The following is a 23,269-nucleotide window of genomic DNA, read 5'->3' as shown; positions in this document are numbered from 1 at the left end:
TAAATGTGAGACAGCTTCTTTACTAAATTTTTTTGGTGGCGGGGGGGATATTTTTTGCCTACTACCTGGGCTTTTCACTACCTTAGGTTCCTCTTATAGAGAGAGTGGGAACGAGGCTGTGAGCCAATGTCCTTTGTGGCCAGGATGGAAGAAAAGGGAGGGGAACAGTGAGTGTATTTGAACAGGTAAAAAGTGTTCCAGGCTCACAATTGCGATCTGAGTTAATGACCTAGAAGATGATGGTACATAGGACAAAGGTAAAAGCCATTTATTTAAGATGCTTAGATTCAAGTTCCCAGGAAGGTCCCAAGGGGAAGTTACTCTCGTTCCATTCTAGCAGCTGTTATGAAATCATACCCCAAAGGAAAGTTAAAGATTTGAAGCTCTGCATATTTAAGTATTCTGAATAGAGAAGTAGTAGCCTTTGGAATCTCGCAGCAATCCTTGACAGCAGTGGTTCTCAAAGTGTGGTCCCTGAACCAGCCTCACCTGGGAACTTGTTAGAAATGCAAATTCTAGGGTTATGGTGGGGTCCATTAATCTGCATTTTAACAAGCTTGTGCTAAAGTTTGAGATCCACTGCTTTACAAAAGCATGTCTTTATTTGCAATACTGGGAATTGAACCTGGAGATTCTCTACCATTGAGCTGTGTCCTAGCCCTTTTAACTTTTTATGTCGATATAGGGTCTCATTAGGTCACTGATGCTGGTCTGGAACTTGAGACCTCCTGCCTCAGCTTCCCAAGTCGCTGGGATTGTAGACATGCACCACTGTGCCCAGTTTACAAAAGCATTTATTTAACACCACTGCAGTGAATCCCAAATTTTGCAGCCCATTAGAACCACCTGGAAGCTTTTAAATCACCCAGCCCCAGGTCCCATCCCTTACAAATTAAATCGGAATGGCCTTGGGTGGCAACTAAGCACCAGTTGAGTTGCTTTTTAAGATCCCCAGCTGATTTCATTGTGCTGCAAAGTTTGAGAACCACTGGCCCATGGGTGACCTCAAAAGTGAGCTCATCTTACAGGAAGCTAAAAGTGAGATTGTGTCCTAAAAACAAGCAAAATGCCTTAGGGGAGTCTTTTAAATAAAATGGGACCTTGTTTTTAGAAAATGCCTTCTGACTTTAAAATATCTTTCTCCCCATCTCCACTTGAAAGAATTCAGATTGGGTGCCACTCACCACCCTGTCACACTGCAAGTCATTGAAGACAATGGCAGCAATCAGTCACTACATGGAGCTGACCATCGAACCTGTGCAACAGGTGAGTGGCCAGCCTGGGCCATAATTAAGTGTCTCTGAGGGTAGGAAGTAGTCCTGGAAGGCTTCCTGGAGGAGGTGATTCTGTAGCTGATGGGAACCATGTTAAAAAGGAGCTCTACAAAGCTGCAGGTGGGTAAGACGGAAGGAAGTGGGACAGATGGAGGGAAGTGGGACAGATGGAAGGAAGTGGAGTGGAGGAAAAAGACTTTTCTTCTACACTCTTAGGTATAATGGCTGAGGATTGTGAATCAAACTAACAAAAGACGGTAACGAGTAAGAGAGAGCATACTTCAGTTATTTGTACATGTAAGTTCACGAAGAAAACTGTGCCAGGAAAGGGGGTTTGGGGCTTCTGGAGTGGGGAGGCAAGTCAGGGAGGCGAGGAGGAAAGGTATGGCAGTTAAGGGTTGTAATGCCACAAGTCTCCCGCCGTGGGAGGCCTCTGGAGGTGCCTCTTCCCAGGGCGCAAATGGAAACTTCCTTTGTGAATATAAATTTCCTCTACAAAAGGAACATTTACACCCATGGGTCCTGCAGCCTTGATCAATTCACTGTGGATCAGAGATATGTGAAAAGAAATTTATTTCTGTACTGAAAATGTCATCTTTTTTAGTTGTCCTTGTCTCCCAGAGAATATACGTAGCAACCATTTGCATGGCATTTACTTTGAATTAGGCTTTAGGTGTATCCAGAGATGATTTAGAGCATATGGAGGCTGTGCTTGGATCACATGCACATACTACCCCATTTAGCTAAAGGACTTGAGCGTCCATCGAGGGGCCCTGGAACCGCTTCCCCACTGACAAGGGATGACTTCTCCGCTTTAGGCAGTTAGCAGGAGGCACATGTCTTCTCCCACTTCTACTGGTTTTCATTTGTGTTTAACTCAAAATAATCCATAATAAGCCAAGAAGTCGTATCTGAGGTGCCCTATTCTGTTACCCTCCCAGAGTAAGGGAGGTAAAAAGGTACAGATCCCCACCCAGGGAGACTGACTGTCACCCTGTGATAGCAGGAGCCCCACCTGGGAGGCTTCAGTGCTAGACTCGAGGTCAGTTGTGCATTTCAGAGCCTCACTGGACCTTGCTGGGTGAGCAGGAGAGGAGACTAGGAGCAGGACAGTCAGCCAGGGCAGTGGTGAGTCCTGGGAAGAGATGGAGCAGGAAGAGCAGAGGTGGAGTTGAGAGGTGGGAAGTGGAGCGTGCGAGAGGCTAAGGATGTGGGGTCAAGGGGAAGGAGGGCTCTGGATGACTCCCAGGGTCCCAGCCCACGCTCCAGGTCCTCAGGGGAGGAGGGTTGAGAAAGCGGTGAGAAGTTCACCCCCTCGTCCCACTATTCCGTAAGACTCTTCCTGTCAAGGTCACTAGTGACCTTCCTGTTGCTAAATCCAGTCATCTCTCTTCTGATTTCTGTGGTTCCTGTGCTCCTGGCTTTCCTGCCCTGCTCACAAGCTTTTCTTTCCCCCACGGCTTCTGCTGGTTCTCCTGGCAAGCTTGGCTTTAGAGCAGAGGGCCCCCTTCTCTGGGCGTGCCCTGGGGGACCACAGCCCCAGCTCTCACTGACTTCCCTGGTTTGCATCTATGTCCTCTTCCTCTCCACTCAGTTCCAGTTCCAGCTGCCACACGGTGTCTCACGCATTAGCCTCCAACATAGAATTCTGGATTTCCTGCCCAACCCGGCTCCAATCCCATCTTCCTCATCACGGTTAATGACACCCTTGTCCATGCAGGGGTTCAAGCCAGAAGTTCCTCCCTTCGCCTTTCTACACCCCATGCCCGCAGGCCACTGATGGTTTCTGTAAATGCTTCCTTTAAAATAAGTCTTGGGCTGGGGCTGTGGCTCAGTAGTGGAGTGCTCGCCTAGCATGCGTGAGGCACTGGATTCAATTCTTAGCACTGCATATAAATTAATTAATTAAATAACTAAGTAAATAAATTAAATAAAGGTCTATCAACAACTAAAAAATTTTTTAAATAAAAAATAAAATAAATAAAATAAGTCTCGAGGGCTCCGGATGTAGCTCCGTGGTAGCACACTTGCCTAGCATGCGCAAGGCCCTGAGTTCAGTCCCCAGGACGAATAAAATAAAATGAATTGAAATAATTAATAAAAGAGACCAGCAGCTTCCTAGCTGGTCTTCGCCACTGCTACTCTTGTCCTGCCCACTCCAACTGCACCAGCAACTAGAGGATCTCATACACACCGATTATGGTCTTGTTCTTGCTGTGCTTAAAGCACTCTTCTGGCTTTCCTTTTCACGCAGAAAAGATCTAAACTCCTTTCTTCTTCTTCTTTTTTTTTTTTTTTTGGTACCAGGGATTGAACGCAGGGACACTTAACCACTGAGCCACATCCCCAGCCTTTCTTATATTTTATTTAGAGACAGGGTCTGACTGAGTTGCTTAGGGCCTTGTTAAAGTGCTGAGACTGGCTTTGAACTCTCGATCCTCCTGCCTCAGCTTCCCAAGTAGCTGGCATTACAGGTGTGGGCCACTGTGCCAGGCAAGAATCTAAACTCCTTCCAGAGACTTCCAGGCCCCTCCGGCCCAGACCCCACTGCCCTCCTTCTCCCCGTCCTCTCCCTGCTTCTCCTCTCAGCAGTGCTGCACAGGGTGCCCCACCACAGAACACGTGCCAGCCTGCCATGGCTGCCTCTTGCTGATCTTTCAGACTAAATGTCACCTTTCCAGACCCGCAGGCAGAAGTAGCTTCCACTACTCTGTCCTGTCACTCCACTACCTCTTAAGTTCTCTGCATTGCACGTCCCACTGCCTTTTACTTTTCTGAGCCGTCCATCTCCTGCTGGGGTGCAAACTTTGTCTCCTGTCTTGATTACTCCAGTACCTATAACCAGGGAATCGTGACCCCTTGGTAAAGGGAAGTTTTGAGCACATGCTCAGCAGTGTGGTCCTTGCCCAGCTACCCAGAGGACACTGGTGCTGGGAGTGAGTTTGACCTGACAGATAAGCTTTACACCCAGCTGTCGTTGTTCCTTGGATGTTGGATGCAGCCACCCCTGCGTGTGATGTGAATGAAGGTCAGAGTTAGAGTGTGCTGTCACAGTTCAGAGCCCACTTCAGCCATGAAACCATCCTTCTGATGACAGCGAGAAGGGTGACTGGGTGGTGGGAAGCCCTCAGGAGGACACAGGGAATTCTGGTGGCATTTGACCAAAGCTTTGCACTAGACAATTTTAAATCATGGAACTATCTTCTGAAAAAGAAGCAGTGTGCAGGGCTGGTCTGTACTGTGGTAGAGAACTTGCCTAGCATGCTCAAAACCCTGGGTTCCATCCCCAGCACCGCGGGAAAAGAAGGTGCAAAAGTTATGTTCGTTTTGATCCTATAAGTCGGGGTTGCATGGTTTCCTGTTGGGGTCCCGCCTGAGAAGGAAGAGCATGTTCCTCTTTCTTCTGCTCCCACTGAAGCCCCCAGCTGCTTTGAGCATCTGCCTGCCTCTTCCCTCTGCGTCCACCAGAGGGCGAGAGGCGTCCCAAGGAAGGGAGTCCAGAGCCTCACAGTCCATCCGGCCCTTGCAGAAAGTCCTTCTTCCTTGGGCTCCCTGGCTCCCATGGCAGCCTGCTTACTGAGGGCTACTTGCCAGGCTCTGAGCAAACAATAACCACCAACCCTGCCTTGTGCATATTATGGGATAGAGTACTGGTCTAAGTCCTTTATACAGATTAACTCTTTCACTCTCATTGTCAACCCTGGAGATACTATTCTCATTTTACACACAGAGAGATTAAGCAATTTGCTCAGGTCACACAGCTGAATGGTGGTAGATTCAGGGTTGAGACCTGCTTCTACCTGAGCTTGTGCCCTGCCCGCCTCTGCTGCCCATCCTCAAGCAGGTGTCATGGCTGACTCCAAGTAAGTGCTTTATAAACAGTTGTTAATATTAATACAAATTATCATAACAGCCCCTGAAGTAGATGCTATTATTGATTCTATTTTTTAATCTTAACTAATAATAATTATTTTAAGTTGAGTCACAGCAAAGCATGGCGGTGCATGTCTATACTCCCATCTATGCAGTGGCTGAGGCAGGAGGATCATTTGAGCTGGGAGTTCAGTGCCAGCCTGGACAACATGGCTAGATACAGTCTCCAAAACAACAACAACAACAACAAAAAAGCCAGGTGCAGTGGCACAAGCCTGTAATCCCAGCAAGTTGGAAGGCTGAGGCGAGATGATGGCAAATTCAGCCTCAGCAACTTAGTGAGATAAAGCATCAAAAGGGCTGGGCATATAGCTCCATGGTAAGCACCCCTGGGTTTTTATCCCCAGTATGAAAACAAAACAACAACAATAATAACAAAAAAAAAGAGGCACAGAGAGCTAAGTAACTTAGCTAAGATTCCACAGTTAGGAAATCACAGAAATAGGTTTCAAACTAAGCCTATCTGAGTCTGGGGCCTAAGCTTTTATAAAGAGAACATGCTTCCTCTGCTGCCATATTGTACCTGCTCAGTGATACTTTTTTTTTTTTTTTTGGTTTTATCTTTTTTCAGTGAGGGGGCCCCCGTGAGCTAGGTTGTGGTGAGATAGGTGCCCAGTTGGTCACATACACTGACACAGATCCTGTTTGAATGGCCATCTGGAAATGGGTAATGAGAGCCACAGGGACATTCCTTGCTTTCCCAGCAACCCTTGCTAACAAAGCGCCAATCCTAAGGGGAGACTTTCAAGAGGTGCCAGGGGTGCCGCCCATCGTTCAGTCCAGTTTCAAGAGGGGCGCGGGGCCTCATAGGTCATCTGCCTTATCCTTGCTTGAAGCATTTGAAAAGTCTGTCTTCTTTGTTGACTCGGGCGTGGCCAGGCCCTAGGAGATTATAAGATTTATCCTTGTTGCCTGGGAGCCACCTGCTTCTCCACCTCCGCCCACGGCTTCCTGTTTCAGCACCTTCTCAGGTGGGCTACAGGGCTGGCACCTCACCCATGTTCCTAGACTGAACACTGCTTTTATTTCTTTGTGTACTTTCTCCACCTGTTCCAGTGACTCACATGACACTGTGCATTTAACCCATGGAGGGTCAAGCCCTTCCTGATTTGGGGACAAACACTCCCAGGCATTCTTTTCAGATATCCAGAGCATTTACACAGAGCCCCGTGACACTCCTTCAACAGAGGCAAGGCAGGGATCGCCTCCCCCTTGGATAGACCAGGAACCTGAGACTCAGGATCCATTTCCTTCTGAGGCCCAGAAAGCAAGTGATCTGCTTCTCTGTTGTGGTGTGGAATGTCCAGAATCCCATATGACTCCGAAAGTCCAGTGAGGGAGTTTCTCTGATCTCTGAGGAAGCCCCCTGTGAGCCTTACCAGAGACTAGATAGATAAATAGATGATCTTTCAGGTTACCTCTTCCCTTACCTCCCAACTCTCCCAAACGCTCTTTCATTGGCTGCCATGGGTGTGAGTTGGTAAAACCCAGATGGAGTGCATTTTGGCAAGAGCCGAATAACACATGCACACGCCCTTGGATTTGTCGGTTTCCCTCTAGGAATTTATCCTCTGAATACCCTGAAATGTTGGATATGCAGTGTAATTTGCTGTGGTCGGGACTGATTGTAAATAGAAGGGATCAGAGGCACCCTAAACGTCCAACACCAGGGGACTGATTAATAGATTATAAACATCCTCTATGGTATCCCCAAGCTCCAAAGCTTCAGAGATAGAACTATCCCAAGGCACATTGTTAAGTAAAAATAAATAAATAAATAAATAAATGCGTAAGAAAATGTAGAGTGCACTAGAATTTGTGCAAATGGGGAAACTGTGTGTGTGTGTGTGTGTGTGTGTGTGTGTGTGTGTGAGAGAGAGAGAGAGAGAGAGAGAGAGAGAGAGAGAGAGAGAGAGTGAGTGAGAGAGAGAGAGAGAGAGAGAGAGAGCACGTAAGATCTGGAAGGACACAGGACCTTGGGCACTACTGCGTCAGGGTAGTCAAAGGGTAGGGGTACAGGGTGACCACTACACACCCTTTGGACTTTCTAAAACTGAAGTGTGTGGACGATTGACAATTCAAAAATTGACTAAAATAAGTGTTCCCGCCGGCCCTTTCCCACACACCTTGCAGGCAGGCTATGGTGCCATGAGACTGCCTGGCGATGGACAGACCAGCACAGGAGACACGTCCCTGCAGGAGCCCCCCTCGTACCCACCCGTCCAGGTCATCCGGGCCCGAGTGTCTTCCAGCAGCTCCTCTGAGGTGTCCTCCATCAACTCGGACCTGGAGGTACAGGGTCTGCCTGCTGGTGGGTGCAGGGGTGCGTCGCTCACCAACACTCGCCTGCCTCCTCGGGCTTGCACTGCCCTTCTCTGATCTTGCCAGTGAACCTCACCCTGCTGTTAAGGAATGCACCTCTGCGCAGCTCCCAGTCTGCCCCAGGAGCTTCCCAAACCAGCTCCGGACAGAGAAGAGGCCCCCATGGTCAATCTGGTCAGGGGAACACTGGGTTTTGGAGTTCAGTCTTGAGGGATCACTTGCACATTTGAGTCCCACAGAAGTAAATGCATGAATAATAAACTTCTTAAAGTCTCAAAAAGTCTTAAAAGCTGGGGGTGTGGCTCAGTGGTAGAGTGCTTGCCTAGCATACACCAGATGCACCAGGCCCTGGGTTCCATCCACTGCAAAAACAGAAAGAAAGAAAAGAAAAAAGCCTTGTGCTTCCCAAACCCATTTGACCATGGAAGCTTTTCATTGTCCCAGTGAATATCAGCTCCTCCTGTCATGCCAGCAGTGTCCCACACAGGCTACACACTTTATTAACTTTGCCTCAAAACTCATGTCACATCTTGGATGCCCAAGCAGATGTGACTCTCATTCCTGAGCTGTTCCATAGCTGTAGTTCCTGGTCCCATTCAATGAGGAAGTTTGCATTTGTCTGAGGGAAAAAGAAAATGAGGATGAAGTGGTGGTCATGTGCATGTTGGCAGAAGGGTCCCAGCTGTCACTTTTTGGTGAGGGAAGGACTCTTTCTTTCTGAGTTTGTGTCCTTCCACCATTTTTGGTGTTAAGTGCCCTTTTCGAAATGATGGTAATAACAGGTGGTAGTCGGTGTTGAGTTTTTGGTTTGGGATTGGTTCCTACTCCACCTCACCCCACCCCCAGTACTGGAGATCAAACCTAGGGGTGCTCGACCACTAAGTTGCATCCCCAGCCCTTTTTATTTTGAGATGGGCTCTCCTTAAATTGCTGAAGGTGGCCTTGAACTTGCTTTCTTCCTGCCTCAACCTCCAGATTTCAGGGGATTACAGGTGTGTGGTACTGCACCTAGCTTGGTTTGGTTTTTAATGGCCTCATTTGGCAAAATAATCAGGTATCTATCCCAGGTGTCCAGATTTATCAAAGTTACACTGGACCCTGAATCCAAAACTCAGAGCCATTGACTGTGGGATAAAATCCAGAGTCCTTAGTGTGATATTCTAGACCTTTCTCAGTCTGCCCAGCCTCCTGTTCTTCCCTGCCCTCACCAAGCTCTCTGACCTGACTGTGGACTCTTGTTTGTCCCCAGGCCTTTGGGTCTTACCTCCTCTGTAGCCCCATTTCCACGGGTCAGAATCCTATCCAGATGCCACCCCTGGGAGAGACCACCCTCATCAGTGGCCTTTTCCCCTGAGTTCCCAGAACACACTGTCCCTTGCACACCTCTATTTTGTGTGTGCAGGGTCTGGTGGGCTGTGGGGTGACTCTGTCCCTTGATCCTAGAACACAGTGGGCGTTGAGAGCTGGGTTGGAGCTAGGACTTCTCTACCCTTTGGGGTCATATTTCTGTGTCAGTCCATGTTGTGTATTTCTTGGCTCCAGTCTCAGAGCACGCAGGACACCCAGGGCCCATGGCAGTCTCTGCCAAGGCCTAAGGCTAAGAGAGAAGGAATGAGCGGACACTGAATTCAGTGAGGAGCAGGGACAGGAAGGCTGGTGAGGGCAGACTTGGAGGAGAGGGGGCAACATGAGCTCTGTGGAAACAAGGGTGTCTTGCTGCCCACCTCAGCTGAGGTGAGAACTGGACAGGGAATGTGGAAAATTGAGAAATCTGTCCTCGTGGCTGGTTTGGGTCATTTCTCTGTTTTGCAGTCCTTATTCTTCTACTCTATTTTCTCTCCATTTTTAGAAATTTGTTGTTTAAAATATGTCAGTTCCAAGGATACAGGGTCACACTCTTAAAGTAAGCAAGTAGAAATGAATGCTTTTGTCCACATTAAAAGGAATAATCAGAAGCCCAGTCACCCCAGCCTCTCCCCGGCAGTCTTTCTGCTTCACGCCCTAAAACTTACACGTGCTCTAGATAATAAGGCCTATAAAGAGATAGGTTATCTCCTATAAAGAGATAACCTCGCCTTTAATTATCCATACACACGAGCAGATCAAACAGAATTGTGAAGCTCCCAGTATCGATTGTTTAATCTATGAGCAGGAGGCTGTGTAGCTTTCTTCAGGTAAATGACCCATCACGGGTTCTGTTTTTAAACACAGCTCACCTGTTCAGAAGGCTGAGGTGAGAGGGTCACCTGAGCTCATGAGTTTGAGACCAGCCTGGGCAATGTAGTGAGACCCTGTCTCTAAATAAAGAAATAAATGTAATACATGGTTTTGGTAGAAAATTTGGAAAACAAAGAAAGTAGAGAAGAAAATTAAAATTAGTCCCTAAGCCCACTCACAATGTGGGATTGAGCGTGCTTGACATGCCACCCCGGTTTTTGAAGTAGTATTCCCTGGAGATCCTGCTTGGTTTGTGGCTGAAGGGGAGGCGTGGCTCAGCAGATGGGTTAACAGTCCACCTCACCTGGCCATCTGGTGGCTCATTCAGCAGATGTGTTCTGAGGGCAGGAATTAGAAGGGAAGATGCCTGAGGACAGATGGACTGGCCCAAGCCTGCCCCTGCCTGGTGGGTCTGGTGCTTGGCAAATTGGCCACAATCCAGAGTCTGGGCCTCTATCTTACACCTTGTCTTTTAGGAGTGTGACAAGATGGAAGCATATAGATGAGTTTCGGGGCTTAGGTATCACTTCCTGTGGTTTGTGACTTCTCTTGCATAATTTACATGTTTCGTGGTGCTGGACTCAGATCACCCCAGGCGTCTCTCCCAACTCTGGCCTGTCCATGCTCTGGCCTCTGCCCTGGCCTCCACTGAGGCTGGCTTCCGTAGTCTGCCTCTTACTGACCACCTGGGCTTCTCCCTGATCCCTTGGGTTGACAAGTGAATGCCTCCCCACTCCCACGGTGCAGGCTCAGGGGAGCTGTTCCGTATGTCAGAGGTGATGTGTCCATCTCCGCCACGGTCCGTGATCATCTCATAACTGACCTTGAGGTGACGTTTTGATGTCGTGTTCTCGGGTGTGTGCTCACTGCTCTGAGCGCCCCATCCTGCCACGGGCTGGGGGAGCGGGGAAATGAGCCGGTCTCAGCACACAGCGTCTCCACAGCACTCCAGTCCACGAAGCGTCTCCGAATCCATTCATAAAGATCACGGTACTTGCCAAAGTGCACGTGTCTTATGCCCGGCACAGGGTGGTGCAGTGACGACACCAGAACTCTGTCTAGGCAGCCCCGGAGAGCAGGGGACTAGGACTAGAGGAGTTCAATTAGCCAAACAAATAAGGAGGAGAAGAAAGGAAAGGAGAAGGAGCGAGCAGACCTGGAGTTTGAACCCAGCCCCGTCTGCTCTGAAACCGCCCGGCACTCCACTGCCTTGCAGACTAGTACCCAGAGGCTATGCAGGACCGTGTCTGTTATCCATTATTCCCACTGAACAAATGAGAAAACTGACTCTGCCCAGGAGTCTTTCTACTCACATGGGTTCTGCCTCTCTGTTCTCAGGGAACGTCCCAAGAAGAGCGGATAAACACTGGGATTTACAGATGAAGCCAGTGAAGGCAGAACATAGGAAGGGATGAGGCAGACAGGACCGCGGTGCTGTGGGGGTCCCCTGAGGGAAACTTGGATTGTTCTTGCCTCTCTCCAAAGACCCCACGGGCTTTGGTCAGGGTGCCAGATGAATGGTTTGAGAGCCCCAGTGAGACTAACAGCCACAGAGAGGGAACATTCACCTGGGCCCTGTAATTTCCAGATACCTCCCAGGAGGTGGCACCCTCCACACACCACAGCTCACCCGTCCAGCACAAGGGCAGCCCCACTCCTGGCACAGACGACCAAAGGGCACACTGAACAGCTGTTGAGTAAGGGTCACTGGGCTCATGGTCCATAGGTGGGGGGGCCAAAGGGACACAGTAGCAGGGCTTGCAGGAGTGGCCTGTCACTCTCCAGGAAGCCACATAGGCGCAGCGCTGACTTTCCCCAGCACTGGAACTGCTGAAGATGCCGCATGTCGTGTCCCCCTGTGCCGAAAGTGGAGTGAGGGTGAGTGTAGAGAGAGACTTGGGAAACTCAGAGGATGAAGCTGGTGGAGGGCTGGCGATTGCTGCTCCTAGGGCTTTTGATGGCTTCATTTTCTTTTCTTCTATCTTTTAGACGGTGGGATTCAGGAAAAGATCGAGTCCAGCTTTGTGACAAAAGTTTATGGCAGGTAGTTCATCTGTTCCTTCTGGGTTCCAAGCAAGGGTGCAGGCCTGGTATAAGCTGTGTAGGAATTGTGCAAGGAGCTGTTTCTGTCGCTGGAACAAAGGGTGCACAGTGGAGGTGTCCAGGACAGGAGCTGCTGCAGCCGCGTGTGTACACAGTTGTGCACATCGAGTGCATGCAGCACTGTGTGTGTGTGGCATGAAAATAGGGCCAAGCACCAGACTGCTCCATCAGAAAAGGGTCCTGCTAATTCTGTGCCCCAGGCTCTTGATAACCAAAACTGCTTATCCTGTCTCTAAACCACATCCTGAACCCGTAGACCAGGACAGATTCCCTTGGACATGTGCCATTCTTAAAGCTGTCATTCTTTTAGGAGAAAAGGACAGAGAACTGACTATGAAAGTGCTAATTTTAAGCCAGGTGTGGTGGCACAAACCTGTTTTCTGACTTAGGAGGCTGAGGCAGGAGGATCACAGGTTTGAGGTCAGCTTCAGCAACTTAGCAAGACTCTGTCTCAACAAAAAACGATTGGGGGTATAGCTCAGTGGTAGAGTGCCCTGAGTTCAATCCCAGTAATGGGGGCGGTGTGTGAATTTTAGAAGAAAATTTATATAAACTTGAAGAAGGAAGCTAAAAGGCAGCAAAGGTCAGGAATGAAGTCCAGGATGTGGCTTCTGCCCTCCACAGGCCCTTTTGCCCCCTGGGGAGTGAAGACACCAGTCATAAGAAGCAGTACAGCACAGTCTATCCTGAAGTGCGTGGGGCATCTGGTTACTCCGTGGTGAGGAGAGACTTCACTGGCCCCAAGGGAAACGTGGGCTGTGCAAGGGAAAGAACAGCGGCCCAGCAGAGAGGTACATGCAGGGCTTGTCTGGGGCTGGGACCTGCACTGGACTTCTCAGGTTGTAGTTTCTCCCTCTGTAAATGGGAATTATGAGACCTAGCCCCCATGTGACAGAGGGATTGGAAGGGTTCAGTGTGGGTACTGCCAGCTCTTGCAAGAGAACCAAAGGCATCACCCATTCATTTTTCTCAACCTGGTCTGGAGTGGAGATGATGAGCCCAGGAGGCTTGGCTAAAATCAGATGTGAAGGAGCTTTGAGAGGCAGCAGAACACTGTCCACACAGAGGCCACTGTGAAACTCCAGCTTCGGACTGGGCCATCTGCAGGGAGGCCCACCTAGCAACGGAGCCCTAAGTGGAAGATGCATTGTTGGAAGAGGCAGGTGGAGGGCAATTATGCAGGGTCAGTTCTCAGACAGGCTTCTCTCAGGAAAACAAATGGGCAACTCAGCACAAATGAGGCCAGCATCCTTGCTAACATGGTTGCTGGGTCTGCCTAGCTCCACCCAGAAACCTCCTCTGCCTCCGGGTCTCGAGAGCATTTCCAATTCCACTGCCCTGGTAGGCTTTCCTTCCAGCCCTGGGGTGCTTCTGAGGATGCTGTGTCATCTCAATAAAGGAGGTCTGTCCACAGTGGGTCAGAACTTTGCTGTCACTGATCCAGCTCAGGAAAGGCCTGTGCAGACCTGCATGGAGAGGGATTTGCATGGCCAAACCAACCAGTCACGGGGACATGTTTTGCTATGAAAGCTTTCCCTCGCACAGAGCACTTCAGGACCTTTGGAACATTCTCCTTCTTCCATGCCACTTCTTTCCCTCCACAACATCCTGGGAAGGAAGAGCGTGCAGGAAACAGGGCGGTTAGGGAGGAGGAGATACAGCCCACGGCGGGTGATGCCGTGGGTGATCCAGAGTAAGTGCTATAGAGTTGACTAATTATCCTGGACAATATTTATCATCGGGTTCTATATTTAATAATTCGTGTATATATATTATATATTTAGTATGTACATTGTATAGTTTGTACATATTTAATGATTTAGGTTGTATATACTTATATATACTTTAAAAAGTAGGACTGGCATGAAGTTCAGTGGCAGAACAGTCACCTAGGTTGGTCATGGCCCTGGGTTCAATCTCCAGCCCACCTCCCAATAAAAATAATAAATAATAAAAAAGAAATAGAAGTGATGAGGGTTTTTTTGGTTGTTGTTTGTTTGTTTGTTTTCCCTGTAATGTTTTAAAGGGACTCGGTCAAAAGGCAATCCATTTAATGGAATCTGGGAGACGTAAGGCTGGTGTGTAGCTGGCCAGTCTGAAAACATTTACGGCCCCTGCCAAGTCCAGCACCAGCTCCCTGCCCAGCCTTGGGAAAAGTCACTTCTCCCCAGATGAGGGAGGAAGGATGGTCTCTTAGGGCCCACCAGCTTCCATACTCTCAAATTTAAGAAAGTGACTTATTTCCTCAGTGACTTAACCATACCTCAGATTCCTCAAGAATGAAAGAAATGGTGCCACATGCTGTGTAGACAAGAGCTTCAGGTGCCTCTCCCAGAAGCTTGGGAAAGTGTGCTTTCTGAAGTGCAGTGAACTGTGCGGCGGGATGGCCCAGGCCTGTAATCCCAGCAGCTCAGGAGGCTGAGGCAGGAGGATGGCAAGTTCAAAGCCAGCCTCAGCAACTTAGCAAGGCCCTAAGCAACTTAGGGAGACCCTGTTTCTAAATAAAGTATTTTTTAAAAAGAGCTGGGATCTGGTTCAGTGGTTAAGTGCCCCTGAATTCAATCCCCACAACACATATAAAAAAAGAAATGAAGTGAATTGAAATGCCACATACTGTGGCCCACAGAGACGACAGACTCATAGTCCTGAAGACAACTTAAGAATATATGGAGCCGACTGGAGTAGTCCCAGCTATTTGGGAGGCAGGAAGACAGCTTGAGCCCAGGAGCTGGAGGCCAGCCTGAGCAACACAAGCAAGAACCCAGCTCAGAAAAGAAAGAAAGAAGAGAGAGAGAGAGAGAGAGAGAGAGAGAGAGAACATGTGGAAATGCTCATATGCAGTGGCAGAAAAGCTATTTGCATAATTTTACTATATTTCATTATAAATATATATTAATGTATATGTTTCAGAGGACTGTTCAGTAACAGTTCATAGAAGAGCTCTTTAGGGATAGAATGGGACTTGTGTTTTTTGGAAAATTTGTCTATGATGAACACATTTTGGTTTTTTGTTTGTTTGTTTTTGGTTCTGGGGATTGAACCCAGGGTGAGGGGGGAGCACTTAACCAATGAGCCACATCCCTAGTCTTTTTATTTTTTATTTAGAGTCAGGGCTCACAAAGTTATTGAAGCTAGCCTCAAATTTGTAATCCTCTTGCCCCAGCCTCCCAAATAGCTGGGATTACAGGAGCACACCACTGTGCCTGGTGCACATTTTGTTATTCAAGCAGGGAAAAGACTATAAAATGTTATTCATTTATGGTGTTTGGGAGGTGAAGAGACATCACTTAGAAAGATTTGAGGTAACTGTTCTTAGGACATTATCATAACTCACTTGAAACAGTAGCTTTTTATAAAGAAAATCCTGACTACTATCTCCACTAGAGGGCACTCTTCTCCAATTTTGATACTGGAGATTTTAAAGGCAGTTCTAAAGTTTTATTTCAAACCACTTGGGAAACTCAAACCTATTTATATGTTTGCTTTCTTGTTTGTTTGACTTTAAATAAACTTTTTATTTTGGAATAATTTTAGGTGTACAGAAAAGTTTCAAGATTAGTACTGAGTTCCTGTATGCCCTTTGCCCAAGTTCCCTAATGTCACATCTTACATAACTTTCCTAAGTTAACAAAATTAAGAAATTAGCATTGGTACATTACTGCTGACTAAACCACAGGCTTTATTTGGATTTCACCAGTTTTTCCACTAATGTTCTTTTTCTATTCTAGGCTATAATCCAGGACACCATATTGTATTTAGTAATTTTTTTTAAAGAAACAAATACACACTAACTGTGATAATCATAAATTACCTTTACATTTTGCATGAATACCTGAATTTCCAGAAAGGTGCAGGGTAGCATTTTTATTTAATTTCTCTTATTAGCCACCCGGTGCAGTGGTGCACACCTGTGATCCCCACAACTCAGAAGGCTGAAGCAGGAGTGAGGCAGGAGGATAACAAGTTCCAGGCCAGCCTCAGCAACTTAGCCAGACCCTCAGTAACTTAGTGAGACTCTGTCTCAAAATAAAAAATAAAAAGGACTGGGGATGTAGCTCAGTGGTAAAACACCTCTGAGTTCAACATCCAGTTGATAAATAAATAATTTCTCTATTTCCATGACATTTATAAGTTATTAAACTTTTTCAATCCCTAATTTATATCATCTGCATTTCCGTTTTTTGCCATGTTTGTGGAACCATCATTTATGTTCAGTTTATGTTCCTACAGCAGAAGTCAGTAAAAGATTATTGCTAGCTGGTGGAGCTCAGGGATAGAGCATGTGCTTATTAGCATGTGTGAGACCCTGGTTTCATCCCCAGCACCCCACCCCCCCAAAAAGGTGAATGCTAAGGAATTGCTACGGATTTTGTTAGGTAGAATCATAGCATTATGTTCAGGATTTTTTAGAAAAAGTCTTTATGAGATACGTTCTAAAGTAGTTACAAATAGCCAGTCACAGTGGTGCACGCCTGTAATCCCATCAGTTTGGGAAACTGAGGCGGGAGGATCATGAGTTCAAAGCCCACCTCAGCAATGGAAAGGTGCTAAGCAACTCAGTGAGACCCTGTCTCTAAATAAAACACAAAATAGGGCTGAGGATGTGGCTCAGTGACTGAGTGCCCCTGAGTTCAATCCCCAGTACCAAAACAAAAACCAAAAACAATAAAGTAGTTACAAATGAAATTATTTACTTTAAAATACTTGAGCAAATAAAGATTTGGCCACAAGATCAAATAAAATAGATTTATCCATTATCATTCATTAGATTACTTTTACACTTTTCTGTGTGATTTAAAGAAGTTGTTTAAAATGAAAATTGAAAGGAGTTGAATAGCAGAGTCTTTGTTTTCATGTGACAGTAACCCTGAATCTTGTGCACAGTTAGTAAGGTTAACAGACATTTCACAGATCAACCTAACACGTCTGCAGCCCCCTGCTGCGTCAGAACTACAGGGCTCCCCCCCGCCCCCCCCCCCCCCCCCCGGCTGCGCAAGCGCACTGGAGGAGGGAGAGCTGACCTTGGTGCCCGCGCTCCAGGAACCTGAGTCAGACATACTTGAGGCTTGGAGTAGAACCAACTCTGCAGTAAATGCTGATTAAAAATGAATCTTGGCTGGTAGCAAACACCCCGTATTTCAAGGTGGGGATTTTATTTGCATCTCTCTTTCTTAGTTTTATGGATTTGTGTTGAATCATCTCAGCCATGTGGTTAGATCTATTATTATTATTATTATTATTACTGTCCCTAATAACACTAATTTATAGTAATATTAATTTTAAAATCTCTATAGTCATTTTTCCCAGGGCCTGCAGCCCTTCATAATAATTGTGATTATCCTTTTGATCATTCACTAAACTGTCACTGCTAATAACTGCTGCTTTTCTGCTTGTGAAATCGGCTGTCCCTTTGCCCTAAACCATCTGAGGGTTTGTCTCCTGGCTCCCTGAGCAGATGGGCTGGCACTGAGATCTGCTCTGCTATGCTATATGATGATAGCAAAATCAGTCCAACATTTTTTCTGTCTCTCTTTTTATCCTGCAGCAGAAGTATTGGGAGGCCCTAAACTCGGAGCAGGTATGGACAATCATGCTGTCTCTCTTCCAGGAGGGACTTCTATGGCTTGATTTCAGTTTGTTTTTATTAGACCCCCTTGGACGGTGGGTACATGACAAATTCCATTAAAAAAAATAAATAAATAAAAGCATGTAAAAAGCAAGAGAAGTTTGAGGACTAGTGGGATTTTCAGGGCTGTCTTAGTTCAAAGATTTTGTGCTTTGTCGGGTTTTCAGATAAGCCCATACTATCCTTTAGGGACTCAGAAAATATGCATAACCCAGTGACGATCCATAGTTTGGAAAAGGGCCTATGAGCAAGCAAGAGTTGCTGTAGGTCACCAATGGTAGTGCTGGTATGATGCAGCTGCAGCAGTTGATGTGATAAATAGTCCCACACATTTGTCTTTCTGAGGGAGGCTAGGGTCGTGGCTCAGTGGTAGAGCCCTTGCCTCGCATGTGTGAGGCACTGGGTTTGATCCTCAGCACCACATAAAAATAAATAAAGGTACTATGTCTTTCTGAGACCTGGGCACCACCTGGCTGCTGTCACCATGCCATCTTCATCTCCCAGTAATAGATGAGCGTGTTTTATGACAACTACCTGTGTTGTCGTCTCCCAGAATTATTTCTGATATGAGAATAAGTACATCATCTTTTGCTCAAATTATTTTTATGACTGGTTTCTCACAATATTTTTTATTAAAGTGAAGTTTTAACTGGGCAGTGGCACATTCTTTAATCCCAGTTACTTGGAAGTCAGAGGCAGGAGACTCACAAGTTCAAATCTAATCTCAGCAGTTTAGCATTTTCTCAAAATGAAAATAAAAAGGGCTGGGTATGTAGCCTAGTGGTAGAATATTTCCTAGTATGTGTGAGGCCCTGGATTCAATCCCCAATACCAAGCTGGAGAAAATGAAGTTGTGTTTTGTTGTTGTTGTTATTTATATTTTCTCTTACTTTCTTTCTTTTTTTTTTTTTTTTTTTTTTTGTGCCAGGGTTTGAACCCAGGGCATTCAACCACTAGCCACCAGCCCTTTCTATCTTTTATTTTGAGAGAGGATCTTGCTAAATTGTTGAGTCTGGCTTTGAACTTGTGATTCTCCTGCTTCAGCCCCCTGAGCCACTAGGATTATGGATGTGGCAAAAAATGAAGTTTTAAAACACATTGTTCTGAGGGTTCAAAAGAAAGAGATTTTTAAATGTTTTCTAATACCTAATTCATTTCAAAGAGTTCACCTGGTCAAAGTGGCAGGTCATTTCTGTTTGTAGGCAGCTGACTTGGTCAGGATTAGCAAGAATAACTTTAAGAAATCATTTAAATAGCTGGAGCCATAGTTCTCAAACATCAGAGCATCTAAGAAATATCATAGGGACTCGCTGAAAAGTCAAACCTCAGGTCTCAACTGTAGGTAGGAGCTGGGGTGGGTCCTCAGCATCAGCCTTTTTAAATAGCAGCCCAGGTCCTTCTGGTGGGGTTGGTCCAGAGCACCTTCTGAGAACTCTGATCTAGGACCCAGGCCTCAGCTCAAAAACTGCATTCATCAGAGAGCACACTTCCATCCTCTGAGAACAGAACAGGCCCATACTTGTGCCACTGGGGAAGTGGGTCACAGAGGCTGGCTGGTGACTCTTTTACTTGGAATCTTTGATAATGTCAGGAAGGAATTTGCTTAAAGGTGTCCAGCCGAGTCTGCAACCACAAGTAAATGAGAAGTTCGCACCAGGAGTGGCGGGCACAGTCCCAGACAGGTACAGCAGGCAGGGCTGCATGAACCAAATTAGCTTATCCCCAGGCCTCTAGGGTCTTTTTAATATGATGGGTTTTTAAATCACCAAGTAGTAGAACTTGGTTCAATTGTTTTCAAAATTGAATCAGGCTTTCTTTTCAAAACAGAGCCACAATGTGAGTTTTATAACTGGCATGACATGAGCATTATCTGGGAGACCTTATTTGGGTCCTCTAAGAACTGGATGGCTGAATTCTGCTTAAGTTTTAACAGCTGGTACAGCATCTTTCTCAGAGTGCAACTCTATACCTGGAGTCTATGATCTTTGTCCAAATACATCATCCAGCCAGGCTGCCACATTTTCCATCACTGTTGCTTGTTGTTTCTGGGTCTCCAGATACTGTCAAATGTCACCTCATAGCTTAACATCATCAGTCATAGAAGCTCAGCAGTGGAAGAGATCTTATTGTCTAATTGCTAAAAAGCTGAGGCCCAAAGAGAAAGCAAGTTTGTGCCGGGAGGAGGACTTGACCCCGCCCCCACTTGCCTCTGTAGCTAGAACATTAAGGGTAGCACTAAGGATCCCTTGAGTCTTGACCATGTGCAAAGTTCTCTCTCTAATACATCATCTGTGGACAAGAGGCCTTTGCAAACATCTTCATAAAGACTTCGTGCCACCTTTCTTGTTTTAACTTTTTACTCTTAACCTTAAAAACTTCAATTTCCCATACCTATCTAAGTCAGAGTGATGAAATATTCACTAGATGTGCCCACCATTCTGAATTGGGTTTTAAATGTTTATTTTTTCAGTACCAAGGATTGAACCTAGGGACACTTAACCACTGAGCCACATCCCCAGCCCTTTTTTATATTTTATTTTGAGACAGGGTCTTGCTAAGTTGCTTAGGACCTCACTAAGTTGCTGAGGCTGACTTTGAACTTGTGATCCTCCTGCCTCAGCCTCCCGTGCTGCTGGGATTACAGACATGTGCCACCGCACCAGCCTAAGTGTTTATTTTTGACAAGTCTGCTGGGCCTCAAATTGAAAGGAAACACCATGTGGGAACAAAAGCAGTCCTATGCCCTGCTCTTTAGGAGTTCATCATCTCCCTAAGAGAACAAGGCAGATGTCCAAAGAAAGGCCAGGGCTGTCCATGTGCAGGTGCAGATGAGTGAGTGGTAACGTAACACAAAGAAGGTAGAAGCAGATGAGAGCTCACTGGGCTAACACAGCCAAGACAGGAGGAGGTATTTCCTCTAAAGAGTGGGTTGAGGCCAGTTGTGATGGCACTCACCTGCAGTCCCACCTATTCAGAAAGCTGAGGATCAAAAGTTCCAGGCCAAACCAGGAACTTAGCAAGACCTGTCTCAAAATAAAATACATAAAATAAAAAGAAGGGATATAGCTCAGTGGTAGAGTGCTTGCCTAGCATGCATGAGGCCCTGGATTCAATTCTTAGTACCACCAAAAAAAAAAGTTTTTATTGGTATTTGTATTTTCCCAGAATGAATTAGGCATGGAGGTAGGAATTTTCAAGATAAAGGGAACATGTCTCTGTCTCACTAGATAAGAATTTGCTAAAGATGGACAACAGTGGGAAAGGAGGTGGCAAGGAAAATGGGGCTGGTCTCTCCATGGTGGGTGTTCATTAAGTCCTTGATTTAAAGCAGTAGTTGCTTCCCTTACATGCAGGAAACATAGGCCTGGTTAATTTGTCCTCACCCATTTGTCCTTGTCTTTGCCTATGTTATGAGAACTTGGATTGAGTTGTTGTTTGGGGAGTGGGGATAGTAATAGATGGAAAGGATCTGTCCCACCAACTATCCTTATGTCTTTTCTCAACAGTGGGACCCTGAAGATGTCAACTTTGAAAGGAACAACGACAGCATGGAGATCTTCAGATCCCAGGTGCAGAGGGGCTCTTTGAGGACAGTAGACTTGACCTCTGATGATTAGCGCCTTCAGAAATACAGTTCATCAGCTCAAAACCCAAGATCAGGCAATCAGTAACTGAGCAAAGATCAACCTACAGTGATACCCATGGCAGGACTTTAAGCTGCTGCAGAAGCTGCCCAGGGAAGTGAGGACCTGGAGCTAAGCTTGGCTGGTCTACATGGCTCAGAATAGAACTAGACTCTGGGTCCTATGGACAGACCTGGATATGCCATTCGTTCTCAAGGTTAGAAGTTCAAAGATGGCTCCTGCTTTGTAAAGATGAGCCTTCCTCCAAAACACAATGGACCCTCTTTTCCTGTCTTTCCTTTCCTTCTATTCCCATGAAATGTAATCATAAACTGAGTATCTGCTGGATGCCAGGAATGAGCTCACCTAACAAACAGCTCATGTGTTTGGACCTCAGCAAAGCCCGTCCTGCAAGCCCTGGTTTCTGCCCTCCAGTATCTGCTGGAAGTTATCTATAGGACTGCTTGGTCAACTAAGTGTCTGTGAGATCAGTGGTATTGCAAGCACAAGCAAAGCCAGTTGCTCTAAACAAGAGGACTTCCTGCAGCCTGGCAACGTGTGTGGAGGCAGTGTTTGCAGGTGAGGGGGACTGTGTGCTTTAGGAGGTAACTGAAAGCATATGGAGTGTAATAGGTGTGCTGGGACGTGTCAATTCAAGCATGGGCACCCCGTTTGAAAATTGTTGGTAGTATGATCACGTGTGAGGGGAAGGGTGAAGGGAATGTGGTAAGGTAGGAGCAACCACTAGTGAATAAAATTTAATTGAATGAATCAAAGCATCTCACGGTGGAATATAGTGGTAAGTCAGAATCCCAGCAGTCACACAAGTGCACTGTGAGGGGACCTGGGAGAAATGCCAAGAAACAGCTCTGTTCCTGGCTGGCCCACAGTGGCCTGTGACTCAACTGCAGCTGCCCAGTTTCTCCTAAGGGCTCGTGCAAATCCCAGCAGCCTGAGGAAGGGGGTGCTGGGAAAGTGGGTTGGATCCACAGGTCTCTGCATAGATCCTAATCCCCGGGATGATCTGAACTAGAAGAGAACTCAAAGCTACTTTTTTTATTCCATTTATCAGCTTTGGGTCCCTTGTTGTCTTATAAAAGAACGCTTGTTTTGTGATCTTAGCCAATGCAGCTGTACTCTGAAGAAGGAAGAGGTGAATGGAGGCCCAGGGCAGAGGGGGTAGAAGGGAGCATGCCAGTAGGTGAAATGGTAGAAGCCTGGGGGCAGGGAAGGGTGGAATCTAGTGGATGGTGCAGTGTCCACTGTAGAGGGTGGAAGACACTTGGAAAGGAACCAGACTATGGAGGCTAGGGAGTGGGTGCTTGAGTCTGTGGCTGATAGTAATTGTGGAAGATACCAAAGGGTGACTGACTTGCTCAGGGGCTCAGCTACTTATTTTTTCATTCCTAATGCCAAAGCTTTTTAGGAAACAGAAATGTACAGTCACAAACAAAGTGAACATGGGGAATATTTAAAGACTACTGAGTGGTAATAGCAGGCAGGAGGAGGGGTCATCTTTAGAAAAGCAGAAGGCATAAGGATGCGATGACATTCTGAAGTTCACCTTTAGCACACACATACCTTATCAAAGGGAGGCGGGATCATGCTCCCTGAGGTATCATAAATCTGTTGAGTCCTGAGGGAAGTGGCCACTCCTTAAGAACATCAAATGATCTTGCTGCCTTGGAGCAGCACAAACTATTTGAGCTCCAGATGTTATTTGAGCTCCTCCCTTCACAAACCAGTTCCTATCATGGCCCCAGTTTGTCTCAAGTCTCTTCATCCACAGTGAACCACCCTGGGAGTTTGGGAAGTTAGGTTTGGCTTTATCGTTTACTGAGAACCTGCCTGTATGCAAAGCTCTGGGGTTCTACCCAGCACCTTTGTGAAGAGGTGCCAACCAAAACACCTTTCTCCTAGTAGGAGTGGGTCTCTGTTGTGGCTTCATTTTTAGCCATTACTCTGCCCAGGAGGGCTGTGGAAGGTCCTTGCCCTGAGGACCCAAGAGGTAGTGCAAAAGGTTACCTCCACTGTGAAGGGCAGTGAACAAACCATGCAATCATCCTCTTGGGAGAGGAGATGGTGTAATATGTCTTAGTTGTCCTACCTATTATCTGCATGGCTCAAAGTAGTTACCTAACCTTTGTGAAGTCTCAGAAAGCTTATGGTAA

The 23,269-nt window shown here is 46.6% G+C and overlaps 1 protein-coding gene across 7 annotated transcripts in view; it reads left to right on the top strand.

The window, feature by feature from the left end:
* Window positions 1-23,269, top strand: part of Tmem44 (transmembrane protein 44) — a 36,578-nt gene that overhangs the window by 11,512 nt on the left and 1,797 nt on the right. For 2 of the 7 annotated variants that reach the window (XR_007110302.1, XR_007110298.1), the window contains 4 exons: window positions 1,162-1,266; window positions 7,341-7,499; window positions 17,395-17,427; window positions 20,982-21,677. Coding sequence is in view for 2 of the 7 variants with exons in the window: in XM_047565197.1 (XP_047421153.1) it covers window positions 1,162-1,266; window positions 7,341-7,499; window positions 17,395-17,427; window positions 20,982-21,092 (408 nt within the window). In the remaining 5 variants the exon portion in view is untranslated. Of the gene's footprint in view, window positions 1-1,161; window positions 1,267-7,340; window positions 7,519-11,084; window positions 11,181-12,473; window positions 12,641-17,394; window positions 17,428-20,981; window positions 21,844-23,269 lie in introns of those variants that run through there. The other 5 variants (XR_007110299.1, XM_047565197.1, XR_007110300.1 and 2 more) reach the window with 5 other exon arrangements.

This window comes from Sciurus carolinensis, chromosome 9, assembly GCF_902686445.1.
Source record: "Sciurus carolinensis chromosome 9, mSciCar1.2, whole genome shotgun sequence".
In the NCBI taxonomy this organism is placed as follows: Eukaryota; Metazoa; Chordata; class Mammalia; order Rodentia; family Sciuridae; genus Sciurus; species Sciurus carolinensis.
This window is presented reverse-complemented; position numbering and strand designations above follow the sequence as displayed.